The sequence below is a fragment of the Hyperoodon ampullatus genome, assembly GCF_949752795.1.
Source record: "Hyperoodon ampullatus genome assembly, chromosome: 13".
In the NCBI taxonomy this organism is placed as follows: Eukaryota; Metazoa; Chordata; class Mammalia; order Artiodactyla; family Ziphiidae; genus Hyperoodon; species Hyperoodon ampullatus.
This window is the reverse complement of record NC_136926.1, coordinates 16,379,615-16,395,872: the sequence shown is the minus strand read 5'-3', so window position 1 is coordinate 16,395,872 and position 16,258 is coordinate 16,379,615. Positions and strand designations below refer to the sequence as shown.

The 16,258-nt window shown below is 42.7% G+C and overlaps 1 protein-coding gene across 1 annotated transcript in view; it reads right to left on the bottom strand.

The window, feature by feature from the left end:
- The window catches only part of HECTD4 (HECT domain E3 ubiquitin protein ligase 4), a gene marked incomplete at both ends in the record, with an annotated part of 188,671 nt that overhangs the window by 23,723 nt on the left and 148,690 nt on the right, over window positions 1–16,258 (bottom strand). The window contains 5 exons of the mRNA XM_079717670.1: window positions 1,113–1,318; window positions 1,612–1,742; window positions 2,029–2,234; window positions 3,467–3,648; window positions 14,600–14,760. Of these exons, the coding sequence (XP_079573796.1) occupies window positions 1,113–1,318; window positions 1,612–1,742; window positions 2,029–2,234; window positions 3,467–3,648; window positions 14,600–14,760 (886 nt within the window). The remainder of the gene's footprint in view (window positions 1–1,112; window positions 1,319–1,611; window positions 1,743–2,028; window positions 2,235–3,466; window positions 3,649–14,599; window positions 14,761–16,258) is intronic.

Below are 16,258 nucleotides of genomic sequence, written 5' to 3'. Positions count from 1 at the left end.
GTCATGGCCTGAATCTGACCAAAGCTGCCTACGATGAGAGAAGAAAGACCCTGAGGTCTGATCCCTGTCACACCCTGCACCGCACCCCAACCCCCTCCGCAAGCACTGGTCAGACATAAGCTGGGGTACCAGGGGTCTCTGGCTGGCTCAGGAGGAACCATGTTGACTGGCTTGTACTTTGGGGTGAATGTTTATTTGGGGAATGATAGGTAAGACAGAGATCTTCTGTGTTTAACATAAATTTTAAAAACAGTGCAGGCAAAATACAATGAAAAAAGCAGACCCTAATAAAAAGAGATCATAAACTTGTTTAGCATTGACCAAATACCTTAAGAAATGTCCTTTCATTTTATTCCCTAAGGATGCAGTGTCTCCAGGATTGGATCTGTGCAGAAGCCAAGGCCCAATTTTGGCTGAAAGTTCAAATACATCTTTATAATTGCCTCTAACAAACATGTGTCCATCTTCTCCTGTCCAACATGCCAAGGACGTGCAGTGCAAGTCTGACACTAGGTTTCCCTTCCTCTGTGTGTTGACTCAGAAACAGAGTCAGCTGGCCCCAGTATACAAAGCAGACAGTCAGCGAGAGCTTCAGGATTTACAGAGATGGAGACCTCATCTAAATCCAAATCTGCGGAGGCTTAACAAAGGATGCCAGGGAGACAAGACCACTTGGGCTTCCCAGCCTGGCCACCACCAGGCTTTATTTACCATTGACATGGGGAGCAGATGGTCACTGAGGCCCGTGCCCCAGGGAGCCACGTTATACCTGAGAGAGTTCAGGTTTAATGAGAACTTGAAGGGCAGCCAGGATTATTACAGCTAAACGATGGGACTGCTCTGTTTAGATCATTCTGAACAGCACACGCTTGTGAAAGGAAAGGAAATCCCCACTGTAGTCTGGGCAGCATCTGCCAGGTCTTCCCCTGGCAGGAAAGGGAGAACTTTTAATCCACTGTCTCTGAAATACACTGCCCCAAGCAGTCCTTTTCTTTACCCATAGGAAACTGGAACACAGCACGGTAGAAAATCCTTTCAATTTTCACAAAGAAGGAAAGCAGAGAATGACTTCAAAGCTGTGCTTATTACCGTGAGCTAATTCAGAGACTTACCCAGTTTGATGTGGACTTTGTCTGTGGAGAGGATCACAGAAGGGTACTGGTTGGTGGTGGGAGGCGGCGTGAGCCCCGTGTTGGCTGGAGACGCATCCCGCGGGTAACAGATGGCCTCGATGAGGTTTAGCTGGCCATTTCGCTTCACTTTGTGGCCCAGCCCGTACACGAGCACCCGCGCCCACGGTGCCTTGTACAGAGAGGAGCTGAGGAGGAGGGATGAGTGTGAGCAGAGTCCAACCATGTCAACAAACACTTTGTTGTGAGAGGCGGGGTGAGAACTGGGCACACGTAAGTCACCTCCATTACATTTTAGAAGGTCATTCTTTATATAGACTAATTTCCAAAACATGGAAATTAGGGAAGAACTGTAAATCATGTTCAAGTACAGTATGCATTAAAGAATAAAAGCAATGAGTTTTTTTCTTCTGTAAATTGTACCAGAATCTATCTTACTTTTGTCTCCCAATCACCAACTTCTACAGTACGGGCAACTTACTCTTTGCGGAATCCAGACTGACTTTCTTTGCAAGATACGACTACGAAAGCCGCCCCGGGGAAATTGACGTCCATGTTGACCTTGGACTCGGAAATTGGAAACTCTTCGGAGGGGAACTGCTCTGGTGCCGTCTGCAGAGACATTTAACAGGGAAAGCCACGGGTTAAACACAAGAGAGCATTTCCTTTTCCCAGCTCCCAGGCAAAGGAGAGCCAATGCACACACTGTAACAGGATCAGGAGGACAAAAAAGCCCTCTGGGAGGAAGGACACCACGGATGGGACAAGGCAGGGGAGCTGCGAAGAAAAGCAGACTAGTGGGGCTTGGGGAAGAAAGTGTCATTTTCAGCCAGCCCATAAGATTTCCAATTGAAACCTGTAACCTCAGTTTAGGGACATCAGAACTTTGGACTTTTACCTGCAGGAAAGAGCAGATCTGTTTCGTCAGCTCCAACAGGCTCTCCTCACCCTGGTGCAGGGTCCGAGTGATGGCCACGTTGAGCCACTCTCTCACTGTCTGGGAGCTGCCCTGGTAGAAGAGGTCCGTGGCCGAGCAGTTCTGGGAATGGATGCAGTGCTGCAGGGACTGTGCCAGGAGGATGGAGCTGGAGCTGATGGTGCCGTCTGGGGACAGGAAAGAAAACACAAGTCAACAAGAACAGCAGCAGCCAAGGGCTGTGAGACCCTGAGTAAAGAACCAGGAGCATTCTGTCCAGAAAACCAGGATGGGTTAGCTTGGACATACATCTTGGATAATAGACGTTACCAGTCAGATCCTGCAGGGGGTGGGGGATTCAGGAGTTCGGCGGTCTTTAACTTTTTGCTTTCTTTTAAGCTACAAAACTGTTGCCTAAAATAAAAACCTGAGTTGAAGCCCAGGTCTACTAAGCAGGTAGAAGTGGAGCTGCTTGGATTCAGGGGTTCCCAGAGCCTAACCTATCGGCTGCCCTGGCCAACCTGGAGTTTCACCAAGGAACCACTGGAGTAGCTCAGAGTGGAGTTTATAAAGCAAGTGTTAGTCACTGTGGCAAAGCTTCTTCCACAAGCATGTTAAAGCTTTTCAGGTCTGTTTTGGAGCCTCTAATTTCTTGGGGTGGGCCACTGGACCCCACGTGCTGAAGTGGCCTGTGGAGATGTAGTTCACACAGGCACTGGCTGGGACCCCATGGCTGTGAGAGATGTCCTTTATGCTTAGAATGCCACCTGCCCTCTCACTCCTGCTCCCATCTTAGTAGCTAGGAGGTCAAGGGAAGCAGGCTGGAGGCCAAGGTGCCAGAGGAAGACATAAGGAGCCCTTCAGTCTTCAACCGGGTTGAGGGCAGAGTCATCACTTAGTATTCACCAAGGAAGCAAACACACAGCATGAGCCCACACCCCAAGGGCCCCATGTTGAGCAGATGCACACAGGCTGGCCTATTAAAACAGCTCCGCTTGAGGTCACGATGAATCAATTAGGTCTCTTTGGTGGCGTTTGATGGCAGGAACGTTTTCCTGTCTTTACACGTCAAACAGAATGTCTGTGACAACAGTACAGTGACTAGATTTCATAAATAAGACTTCATTTTCTTTGATCCACGATTAGTTTGCTTAATGAATGCTTAATAGGTTAATGACTAAATATGTCATCTAATACACTTAGATTTTTCAAAGAGTGAGAAAGCACTGCAAAGACAGCTGCAGTCTTTCGTGCAGTTTATCTACACTAAGTCTAAAGGTCCTGTGCTGGGATTCCTCCCCCTGCTCATGTGGAGAACAAGGACACTAAGCACAGCTCCTGCTTGGCGCCCGGCTCACCCTCAGGGCTATTCCATCCTGGGCCTAATTTCTGCAGTGACAGCGGCAAAGCCAAGGTTTACCTGGGAGGGGAGGAGCGAGGAGCTGATTGGACAGCAGCTGCAGGTGCTCCAGGGTAATGTCCCGGATGGCAGGGATGTGGAAGAGGCGGGTAAACAGGTGAGGCAGCTTGGGGGCGAAGATGTTGAGCAGGGCCATGCGGCAGTACAGCCTGGCCAGTGCGGCCTCACAGCGCAGCAGCTCCCTGCAAGGGAAGGGCAGGGGACAGACACTGAGCTCTGACGCTCCAGCCTCCACACTGGGCCGGGCCATGGGCTGCTGAAGGGGAAGGACCACATCTCAGGTTTCTCTGGCCTCATGTTCTGTGCTCCAAGTTAGACACTTGTGTTTTAAACAAAAAGCCACATTTAGTTATGTTTGATTTTTCCCAACTCAAAAACCACCATGGAAAAAGAAATGAAAATATATGTTCACATAAAGACTCACATATACATGTGTTCATAGTAGCATACACAGAGTAGCCAAAAAGTGGAAACAGCCCAAATGTCCAACAACTGAGGCACGGTAAATCCATACAATGGAATGTTATTCACAAATAAAAAGGGATGAAGCACTGACACGTGCTACGACATGGATGAACCTGGACAGCCCTGTGCTAAGTGAAAGAAGCCAGACACAAAAGCTCACATATTATGAATCCATTTATATAGAGTGTCCAGAATTAAGCAAATCCATAGAAACAGAAATTAGATTGGCGGGGTTGAGCTAGGGGACGGGAGAAGGGGAACTGACTACTAATGGGTGTGGGGTTTCTTCTTGGGGTGATGAAAATGCTCTAAAACTGAGAGGGATGATGGTTACAAAATTTTGTGAATATACTAAAAATTGTTGGCCTGTATACTTTAAGTGGGTAAATTACATGGTACGTGAATTGTATCTCTGTAAAGCTATTATAAAAATTTCAGTGTGGGCATTTTTTTTTTATGTGATGAATTTATGAAGTGATTGGCATTCACCTCGAATAATAGCTCATTAGTGACTAAGCAGGTCTCATTTAGAAATGCATCTCTTGGTAAAGAATCTAATCTAGCTAATACTAAGCATAGGGGAGGCTCCCTGTATTTTATTAACTAATCACCATAATTAAAAATTCTGCTGGTAGTAAGCACTTAATCAAGAAGGCAAGTTAGAAGTAGCCCTTTTGGAATGTAAATTGGTGCAGCCACTGTGGAAAACAGCATGGAGGTTCCTCAGAAAACTAAAAATAGAGTTACCATATGATCTAGCAATTCCACTCCTGGGCATATATCCAGACAAAACTATAATTCAAAAACATACATGCACCCCTATGTTCAAAGCAGCACTATTCACAATAGCCAAGACATGGAAACAACTTAAATGGCTATTGACAGATGAACGGATAAAGAAGATGTGGTACATATATACAGTGGAATATTACTCAGCAGTAAGAAAGAATGAAATAATGCCATTTGCAGCAACATGGATGCAACTAGAGATTATCATACTAAGTGAAGTCAGAAAGAGAAAGACAAATACCATATGATATCACTTATATGTAGAATCTAAAATATGACACAAATGAACCTATCTATGAAACAGGAACAGGATCATGGACATAGAGAACAGATTGATGGTTGCCAAGGGGGAGGGGGTTGGGGGAGGGATGGATTGGGAGTTTGGGATTAGCAGATGCAAACTGGTATATATAGGATGGATAAACAACAAGATCCTACTGTATAGCACAGGGAACTATATTCAATATCCTATGATAAACCATAATGGAAGAGAATATGAAAAAGAATGTTTTATATATATATATATATATATATATATATATATGTAAAACTGAGTCACTTTGATGTATAGCAGTAGTTAACATAACATTGTAATTCAACTCTACTTCAATAAAAAATAAATTAAAAAAGAAAAAGAAGTAGACCTTTTGTGTCTATAAAGTCTAGGTCTAAACCCACTCGGAGCCAACAGGGGTCACTTGATATTACCTACTGACCCAAATTAAAGGTAATGCTGGGCTTCCCTGGTGGCGCAGTGGTTGAGAGTCCGCCTGCCGATGCAGGGGACACGGGTTCGTGCCCCGGTCCGGGAAGATCCCACATGCCGTGGAGTGGCTGAGGCTGTGAGCCATGGCCGCTGGGCCTGCGCGTCCAGAGCCTGTGCTCCACAACGGGAGAGGCCACAACAGTGAGAGGCCCGCATACGGCAAAAAAAAAAAAAAAAAAAAGGTAATGCTGGTCCATCGTATAAAGTGAAGACAAAAAAGAAACCAGCTACGATGGTGCATGTTAGGTGGGTTCTTTCTCGGCTCCACCAGTTTGTAATATTCTTGCGCCAGAATTTAAAACAAACCAACTCCACCTGCTTCTTCCCTCCTCAGAAGTTTGCCTGTTGACAGTACTAGCACAGCTCACAAGGACCAGGGCAGCAAAACAGATGAGGTCTGACTATGAAAGCTGAAAGCCCTACAGGCTCCCCCCAGCTCTCTCCTCAGATTGAAAAGCCTCAAGTTGCCAGGAGGAAGCTGGAGTGAGATTATTTTCGGTCGACTCTGCAGACTGTTAATGTCTCTGAAGTCTCTGCTGAGGAGTCCCCCACACCACCTCTTCATTCTCTAAAGTCCTCTCTCAAACCCACGTGAGCACTTTAGGCAGAGTACACCTCTGATGAAAACCCATACTATGAGCAGAAATTCCATCATTGTATTGATCAAACAAATCTATGGCATGTTTCATATTTCTCCCAATACCGAGATCACCATATTAATACTGATCGTAAATGTCCTACATCTGTAGCCTGATTGTAACCTTGAGAAACACTTTCTTGCCTTTTCTCTAAGTTGCTAGTCAACAGTCAATAGGTTTCATCTATCAGAGAAATTTGCCAAAAATATGACTGAAAGTCTTATTAAAGAAGTTTTTAAAAACTTTAAGAGTACCATATTGATATTCAAGCATATATGTTTGGGGATCCTTTTCAACAAATATTTGGAGTCTACAGTGTGAGCCAGGGCCCAGATTAAGCACTGGGAGCTCTAGCAAAGAATCAGACAAGGTCTCTGCTTTTAGGAAGCTTATGTTCTAGAGGGAGGAGACACACAATAAACAAATTTTTTAAAAAAGCAAAAATATCAGGTCCTGGAAGGGAAGTATTGATAAAATACAGTGTTATGACAATGTGCTCCTGTGGGCTTACTTTAGATGGTGAGGCAAGGCTTTTTTGGAAAGGTGACATATTCACTGAGATCTGAATGACAAGAATGAGACAGCCGATCCACCAGAGGGCAGACAGCAGAAGCAAGAAGAACTACAATCCTGCAGCCTGTGGAACAAAAACCACATTCACAGAAAGACAGACAAAATGAAAAGGCAGAGGGCTATGTACCAGATGAAGGAACAACATAAAACCCCAGAAAAACAACTAAATGAAGTGGAGATAGGCAACCTTCAGAATAATGATAGTGAAGATGATCCAGGACCTCAGAAAAAGAAAGGAGGCAAAGATCGAGAAGATGCAAGAAATGTTTAACAAAGTCCTAGAAGAATGAAAGAATAAACAAACAAAGACGAACAATACAATAACTGAAATGAAAACTACAGTAGAGGGAATCAATAGCAGAATAACTGAGGCAGAAGAACACATAAGTGACCTGGAAGACAGAATGGTGGAATTCACTGCTGCAGAACAGAATAAAGAAAAAAGAATGAAAAGAAATGAAGACAGCCTAAGAGATCTCTGGGACAACATTAAATGCAACAACATTCGCATTATAGGGGTCCCAGAAGGAGAAGAGAGAGAGAAAGGACCCGAGAAAATATTTGAAGAGATTATAGTCGAAAACTTCCCTAACATGGGAAAGGAAATAGCCACCCAATTCCAGGAAGTGCAGAGAGTCCCATACAGGATAAACCCAAGGAGAAACATGCCGAGACACATAGTAATCAAACTGGCAAAAATTAAAGACAAAGAAAAATTATTGAAAGCAGCAAGGGAAAAACAACAAATAACATACAAGTGAACTCACATAAGGTTAACAGAGTTTCTCAGCAGAAACTCTATAAGCCAGAAGGGAGTGGCATGATATACTTAAAGTGATGAAAGGGAAGAACCTACAACCAAGATTACTCTACCCGGCAAGGATATCATTCAGGTTCGATGGAGAAATCAAAAGCTTTACAGAGCAAAAGCTAAGAGAATTCAGCACCACCAAACCAGCTCTACAACAAACGCTAAAGGAACTTCGCTAAGTGGGAAACACAAGAGAAGAAAAGGACCTACAAAAACAAACCCAAAACAATTAAGAAAATGGTAATAAGAACATACACATCGATATTACCTTAAATGTGAATGGATTAAATGCTCCAACCAAAAGACACAGCCTTGCTGATTGGATACAAAAACAAGACCCATATATATGCTGTCTACAAGAGACCCACTTCAGACCTAGGGACACATTCAGACTGAAAGTGATGGGATGACATTCAGACTGAAAGTGATGGGATGGAAAAGGATATTCCATGCAAATGGAAATCAAAAGAAAGCTGGAGTAGCAATACTCATATCAGATAAAATAGACTTTAAAATAAAGAATGTTACAAGAGACAAGGAAGGACACTACATAATGATCAAGGGATCAATCCAAGAAGAAGATATAACAATTATAAATATATATGCACCAAACACAGGAGCACCTCAATACATAAGGCAACTGCTAACAGCTATAAAAGAGGAAATCGACAGTAACACAATAATAGTGGGGGACTTTAACACCTCACTTACACCAATGGACAGATCATCCAAACAGAAAATTAATAAGGAAACACAAGCTTTAAATGACACAATAGACCAGACAGATTTAATTGATATTTATAGGACATTCCATCCAAAAACAGCATATTACACATTCTTCTCAAGTGCTCACAGAACATTCTCCAGGAGAGTTCACATCTTGGGTCACAAATCAAGCCTCAGTAAATTTAAGAAAATTGAAATCATATCAAGCATCTTTTCTGACCACAACGCTATGAGATTAGAAATCAATTACAGGGAAAAAAACGTAAAAAACACAAACACATGGAGGCTAAACAATACGTTACTAAATAACCAAGAGATCACTGAAGAAATCAAAGAGGAGGGGCTGGGCTTCCCTGGTGGCGCAGTGGTTGAGAGTCTGCCTGCCGATGCAGGAGACACGGGTTCGTGCCCCGGTCTGGGAAGATCCCACGTGCCGCGGAGTGGCTGGGCCCATGAGCCATGGCCGCTGAGCCTGCGCGTCTGGAGCCTGTGCTCCGCAATGGGAGAGGCCGCAGCAGTGAGAGGCCCACGTACTGAGAAAAAAAAAGAAAAAAAAAGAGGAGGGGCTTCCCTGGTGGTGCAGTGGTTGAGAGTCCACCTGCCGATGCAGGGGACACGGGTTCGTGCCCCGGTCCGGGAAGATCCCACATGCTGCGGAGCAGCTGGGCCCGTGAGCCATGGCCGCTGAGCCTGCACGTCCGGAGCCTGTGCTCCGCAACAGGAGAGGCCATAACAGTGAGAGGCCCATGTACCGCAAAAAAAAAAAAAAAAAAAAAAAAAACCAATCTAAGAGGAAATCAAAAAATACCTAGAGACAAATGACAATGAAAACACGATGATCCAAAACCTATGGGATGCAGCAAAAGCAGCTCTAAGACGGAAGTTTATAGCTATTCAAACCTACCTCAAGAAACAAGAAAAATCTCAAATAAACAATCTAACCTTACACCTAAAGGAACTAGAGAAAGAAGAACAAACAAAACCCAAAGTTAGCAGAAGAAAGAAATCATGAAGATCAGAGCAGAAATAAATGAAATAGAAACAAAGAAAACAATAGCAAAGATCAATAAAACTAAAAGCTGGTTCTTTGAGAACATAAACAAAACTGATAAACCATTAGCCAGACTCATCAAGAAAAGGAGGGAGAGGACTCAAATCAATAAAATTAGAAATGAAAAAGGAGAAGTTAAAACAGACACCGCAGAAATACAAAGCATCCTGAGACTACTACAAGCAACTCTGTGCCAATAAAATGGACAACCTGGAAGACATGGACAAATTCTTAGAAAGGTATAACCTTCCAAGACTGAACCAGGAAGAAATAGAAAATATGAACAGACCAATCACAAGTAATGAAATTGAAACTGTGATTAAAAATCTTCCAAGAAACAAAAGCCCAGGACCAGATCGCTTCACAGGTGAATTCTATCAAACATTTAGAGAAGAGATAACACCTATCCTTCTCAAACTCTTCCAAAAAATTGCAGAGGAAGGAACACTCCCAAACTCATTCTATGAGGCCACCATCACCCTGATACCAAAACCAGACAAAGATAATACAAAAAAAGAAAATTACAGACCAATATCACTCATGAATATAGATGCAAAAATCCTCAACAAAATACTAGCAAACAGAATCCAACAACACATTAAAAGGATCATGCACCATGATCAAGTGGGATTTATCCCAGGGATGCAAGGATTCTTCAATATACGCAAATCAATCAATGTGATACACCACTTTAACAAATAGAAGAGAAGCCATATTATCATCTCAATAGATGCAGAAAAAGCTTTTGACAAAATTCAACACCCATTTATGATAAAAACTCTCCAGAAAGTGGGCACAGAGGGAACCTACCTCAACATAATAAAGGCCATATACAACAAACCCACAGCAAACATCATTCTCAATGGTGAAAAACTGAAAGCATTTCCTCTAAGATCAGGAACGAAACAAGGATGTCCACTCTCACCACTATTATTCAACATAGTTTTGGAAGTCCTAGCCACGGCAATCAGAGAAGAAAAAGAAATAAAAGCAATACAAATTGGAAAAGAAGAAGTAAAACTGTCACTGTGTGCAGATGACATGATACTATACATAGAGAATCCTAAAGATGTCACCAGAAAACTACTAGAGCTAACCAATGAATCTGGTAAAGTTGCAGGATACAAAATTAATGCACAGAAATCTCTTGCATTCCTATACACTAATGATGAAAAATCTGAAAGAGAAATTAAGGAAACAATCCCATTTACCATTGCAACAAAAAGAATAAAATACCTAGGAATAAACCTACCTAGGGAGACAAAAGACCTGTATGCAGAAAACTATAAGACACTGTTGAATGAAATTAAAGATGATACCAACGGATGGAGAGATATACCATGTTCTTGGATTGGAAGAATCAACACTGTGAAAATGACTATACTACCTAAAGCAATCTACAGATTCAATGTAATCCCTATCAAATTACCAATGGCATTTTTTACAGAACTAGAACAAAAAATCTTAAAATTTGTATGGAGACACAAAAGACCCCGAATAGCCAAAGCTATTGGCAAAGACACCTACAGTCCTGAGGGAAAAAAACAGAGCTGGAGGAATCTGGCTACCTGACTTCAGACTATACTACAAAGCTACAGTAATCAAGACAATATGGTACTGACACAAAGACAGAAATACAGATCAATGGAACAGGATAGAAAGCCCAGAGATAAACCCACGCACCTATGGTCAACTAATCTATGACAAAGGAGGCAAAGATATACAATGGAGAAAAGACAGTCTCTTCAATAAGTGGTGCTGGGAAAACTGGACAGCTACATGTAAAAGAATGAAATTAGAACACTGCCTAACACCATACACAAGAATAAACTCAAAATGGATTAGAGACCTAAATGTAAGACTGGATACATAAAACTCTTAGAGGAAAACACAGGAAGAACACTTGTTGACATAAATCACAGCAAGATCTTTTTTGGTCCACTTCCTAGAGTAATGGAAATAAAAACAAAAATAAACAAATGGGACCTAATGAAACTTAAAAGCTTTTGCAAAGCAAAGGAAACCACAAACAAGATGAAAAGACAACCCTCAGAATGGGAGAAAATATTTGCAAATGAATCAACGGACAAAGGATTAATCCCCAAAATATATAAACAGCTCATGCAGCTCAGTACTAAAAAAACAAACAACCCAATCCAAAAATGGGCAGAAGACCTAAATAGACATTTCTCCAAAGAAGACATACACATGGCCAAGAAGCACATGAAAAGCTGCTCAACATCACTAATTATTAGAGAAATGCAAATCAAAACTACAATGAGGTTATCACCTCACACCAGTTAGAATGGGCATCATCAGAAAATCTACAAACTACAAATGCTGGAGAGGGTGTGGAGAAAATGGAACCCTCTTACACTGTTGGTGGGAATATAAACTGATACAGCCACTATGGAGAACAGTATGGAGGTTCCTTAAAAAACTAAAAATAGAATTACCATATGACCCGGCAATCCCACTACTGGGCATATACCCAGAGAAAACCATCATTCAAAAAGACACATGCAGGGGCTTCCCTGGTGGTGCAGTGGTTGAGAGTCTGCCTGCTGATGCAGGGGACACGGGTTCGTGCCCCAGTCCGGGAAGATCCCACATGCTGTGGAGCAGCTGGGCCCGTGAGCCATGGCTGCTGAGCCTGCACGTCCAGAGACTGTGCTCCACAACAGGAGAGGCCACAACAGTGAGAGGCCCCCATACCGAAAAAAAAAAAAAAAAAAGACACACGTACCCCAATGTTCATTGCCACACTATTTACAATAGCCAGGTCATGGAAGCAACCTAAACACCCATTGACAGACGAATGGATAAAGAAGTTGTGGTACATATATACAATGGAATATTACTCAGCCATAAAAAGGAATGAAATTGGGTCATTTGTAGAGACGTGGATGAATCTAGAGACTGTCAAACAGAGTGCAGTAAGTCAGAAAGAGAAAAACAAGTATCGCATATTAACGCATATATGTGGAACCTAGAAAAATGGTACAGATGAACCAGTTTGCAGGGCAGAAATTGAGACACAGATGTAGAGAACAAACATATGGACACCAAGGGGGGAAAGCAGCGGGGGGTGCAGGTGGTGGCGTGATGAACTGGGCAATTGGGATTGAGATGCATACACTGATGTGTATAAAATGGATGACTAATAAGAACCTACTGTATAAAAAATAAATAAAATATAATTTAAAAAAAAAGAATGAGACAGCCATGCAAAGTTCTGGGCAAAGCACTGCAGGCAGAGGGAACAGCATATACAGAGACATTGAGGAGGAAACAAGCTTGGTGTGTGAGAGAAACTGCAGAAGGAGAGTATGCTGGGAGAAGCAGACAGACTCTGAGGCTCGGGGAGGGTTTGGTGAGCCAGGTTAAGGGTTTGAATTCTACTCCATGGGAAGTGGAATGCCATGGGAACGTCTGAATTAGAGGAGAGAGATGAATGATCTGATCTGTGTTTCTAAAAGATCACTCGGCTGCTGTGCAGAGAAGGGAGAGCTGAGGCCTAGACCAGTGTGGTGGAGGTGGAGATGGAGAGAAGCAGCCTGGGATGTACTTTGGAGGAAGAGTCAATGGGACCTGCCGATTGGTTACGTGAGGCAGTGAGGACAAAGGGTGACTTGGGCACCCCTCACAGATGTGGAAAGACCGGTGGAGGAGAAGGCCCGAATTCCACCTCACATGCGACATTTTAGGCACCTATTAGATTAGCCTTGTCCATGTAAGAGCTGACTTCGGTTAACTTGTTTTCAGCTCAGTTCTAAAAACCTGACAAAAGTAGTATTGTGTGTGTGTGTGTGTGTGTGTGTGTGTGTGTGTGTGTGTGTATTTTTTGGCCGCACTGTGTCGCTTACGGGATCTCAATTCCCTGACCAGGGACTGAACCTGGGCCATGGCAGTGAAAGCCGGGAATCCTAACCACTAGGCCACCAGGGAACTCCGGAATATCAGCAATATTACCAGGCATGTTGCTTATGGTCAAAACAACCCCCAGTTGGTAAGGTGCACTGGGAGGACTGAAAAAAGAGTGCTCTTGGTGGGAAGTTACAGTTTCGGGCTTTCCAGAAAATGGTGGCTCTTACTAACTGGGCCTGACTCTTGCCAAAATCCCTAGAAGCTATGCCTGTGGAGTTGTTACAAAAGATACCGGCTTCTATTTGGGACGTGGGGCTGCTCAGCCATCACGTGAACACAGCGACGTTAAGTCTAGCCCTCACACCTGGGTTGTCACTGGGTGGGTGGGTGGGGTCAAAGTATAGCCTTTGAACTTCTGTGTGGATGACTATGACTCCTGCTGAAATGTATGCACGACACTTCCCTGTGGCACGCCACGCTTCCCATCCTGGATCTTTCTAGGTGAAGCTAGTGCCAAGTATAGCCTATTTGGGTCTTGTGAATTTGATTGTCAAGTTGAACTTAAGACCACCCAAATGGGGCGATGAAACATCTGAGTGGAGATGGCAAGGAGGCAGTTGGATACATCCATCTGGTGCTCCAGAGAGAGGTCTAAGCTGGAGATACACTCAAGTTGCTTCAAAACTGACAATATAATGAGAAGTTACAATGCTATTGGATGAACAGCATGAAAAATAGTTTATGGGAAGTTTTATCAGAGAGCTCCATTTATCATTATATTTTCTTCTGAATTGTTGCAAGAATTTTTATGACTGAAAGAAGGAATTTACAGGTGCATGTGAGGGAATTTTGCCAGATCTTTAGGATTTAACCCACAGAGGGCAGGCACAGGTCCCCTCAGAGACCCCCGCAAAGTGCTGGGCACAAAGGAGCACACAAGGAATACCTTGTTAGTTTAACAGAAATGAGCTGGCTGCTCACACAGTGCCTGGACTCCTCTTAGTTGTGTCTTCTTGACTCGGTTTACACTTTAGAACTTTTCCACGTTCTTCAAATCTCCAAACACCCCTCAACACCCCCAACTTACAGCAGAGTACCCACGGCATAGGCCAGGTGATACTGGGTCCTGCAACTTTTCTTCCTAACTCTTGCAATTCGCTGTTATCTTTACTAGCTGCCTCTGTCTCTCTCTTAGCTTTGAAAGAAAAGCCTTCTTTGTCAACGATGAATGGCACATGTGATAAAACAGAGTAAGTGGATTTCTGTGACCCACTAGAAAGAAGGGCTCAATTTTACCTGTGAATTTATATTTTATTTATTTTTTAAAAATTTCTGGCCATGCCACGTGGCCTGTGGGATTTTAGTTCCCCAACCAGGGACTGAACCCAGGCCCTTGGCAGCGAGAACTCGGAGTCCTAACCACTGGACTCCCAGGGCATTCCCTTACCTGTGAATTTGAAGGTTGGTATTGTCCAGGGTGACCAGCCCATTGGTGGCAGTCCTTCGGTAGCCTGCTGGGGGCCTTTCCAACATATCAATAGGATACCAGTATCGGACCAGCACACCTTCGCTTCGGAGGTACGTTTCTACCTGCACCAATTCATTTACCTACAATAGAAAAAGGAAATGTCTATTTGTTTTTTGTTTTTTTTATTTTTATTTATTTATTTTATTTATTTGTTTTTTGAGCACTGACTTTTTCCCCCAAGTTTTAAAATACATATGTATACATATAAGACCAAACTTTTATAGCAGTAAATACTAGTTTCATGTCACTGATTGAGGCTAAAAGTTCAAAGATATCTGGATAGTGTATTTAGTTTTTTCATAGCAGTTGGGAAATTTTAATTGGTACAATAAATTAAAGAACTTCAATGTAATATGAGTTAGAAATTTAAAGAGAAGAGTGGTATATTTCAGTAACAGTTCAACATGCATTGTTGCCAGGTAAAATTTATGTTCATTGTTTTTATGTTAATAATTTTGTAAAAGCAGAGAATCTGTCTGATCGCTCTATTTTATTGCTAGGAAAATAAAAATGTAAGCTTATGAATACACATTCTGGATTCAAATAGCAATGTAATCTTGATTTAGGGACTACTATTAAAACAAAGGGAATCAAACCACTTGAGACATAACAGATTATTACTTTAACAAAATTTCTATTTTTCTAATTTTCCTTTCACACGTTTCCATTGCTGAAAAATACTGTCAGTTACGTACTTTCTGATAACCAGAATCAGAGCTTGTCTCAGCAGGCAGTGGGAGATTAACAGTATTACTAATGGAATTTTCTACTTGAAAGTTCACCTTAGTAAATCACCAGCCAACAGCCTCTCTTAAAAATGTAATGATTTAAATTATACTCTGGGGCTTCCCTGGTGGCACAGTGGTTGAGAGTCCGCCTGCCGATGCAGGGGACACAGGTTCGTGCCCCGGTCCGGGAAGATCCCACATGCCGCGGAGCGGCTGGGCCCGTGAGCCATGGCCGCTGAGCCTGCGCATCCGGAGCCTGTGCTCCGCAATGGGAGAGGCCACAACAGTGAGAGGCCCGCGTACCGCAAAAAAAAAATAATAATAATAATAAAAAAATAATAAATTATACTCTGGTAAAATGGAGTCAGTTGAAGATGTAAAATTTTCAATTTCAAAGCATTAGTGATACCTAACATTATCTGTATCCGTAGACAGACAGATACCAAAGCTTATCTATGTGGTGATAGATACTTCTATATCTGAGACTCTTAGGCTTGATCTGTGTATTATTTCATCAGTTTTTCCTGCATGGGAAACAGAAATGCAAGCATGTGCATGTAACCTAAGGATTATGTAGTCACAGCCTTCAAACAGCCTTCAAGGCCTCTGTTTTCAAAAGAAAGCTTCGGCTTGGCCCTTACTCTCTTCTATTCCTTCCCCCCTGCCACCCCACCCCACCTTAAACCTTGTTGAGCCCCATGAGAGGGCTCTGCAAAGCTGAGAAGAAAACAACTGATCTAGCTTAATACACTCATTTTACAGACGGGAAAACTGAGGCTGCGAGAACCAGTAAGATGACATGATCAAAATCACAAAACTATTTCTTTGAGTCTGTATAACAATCATGACA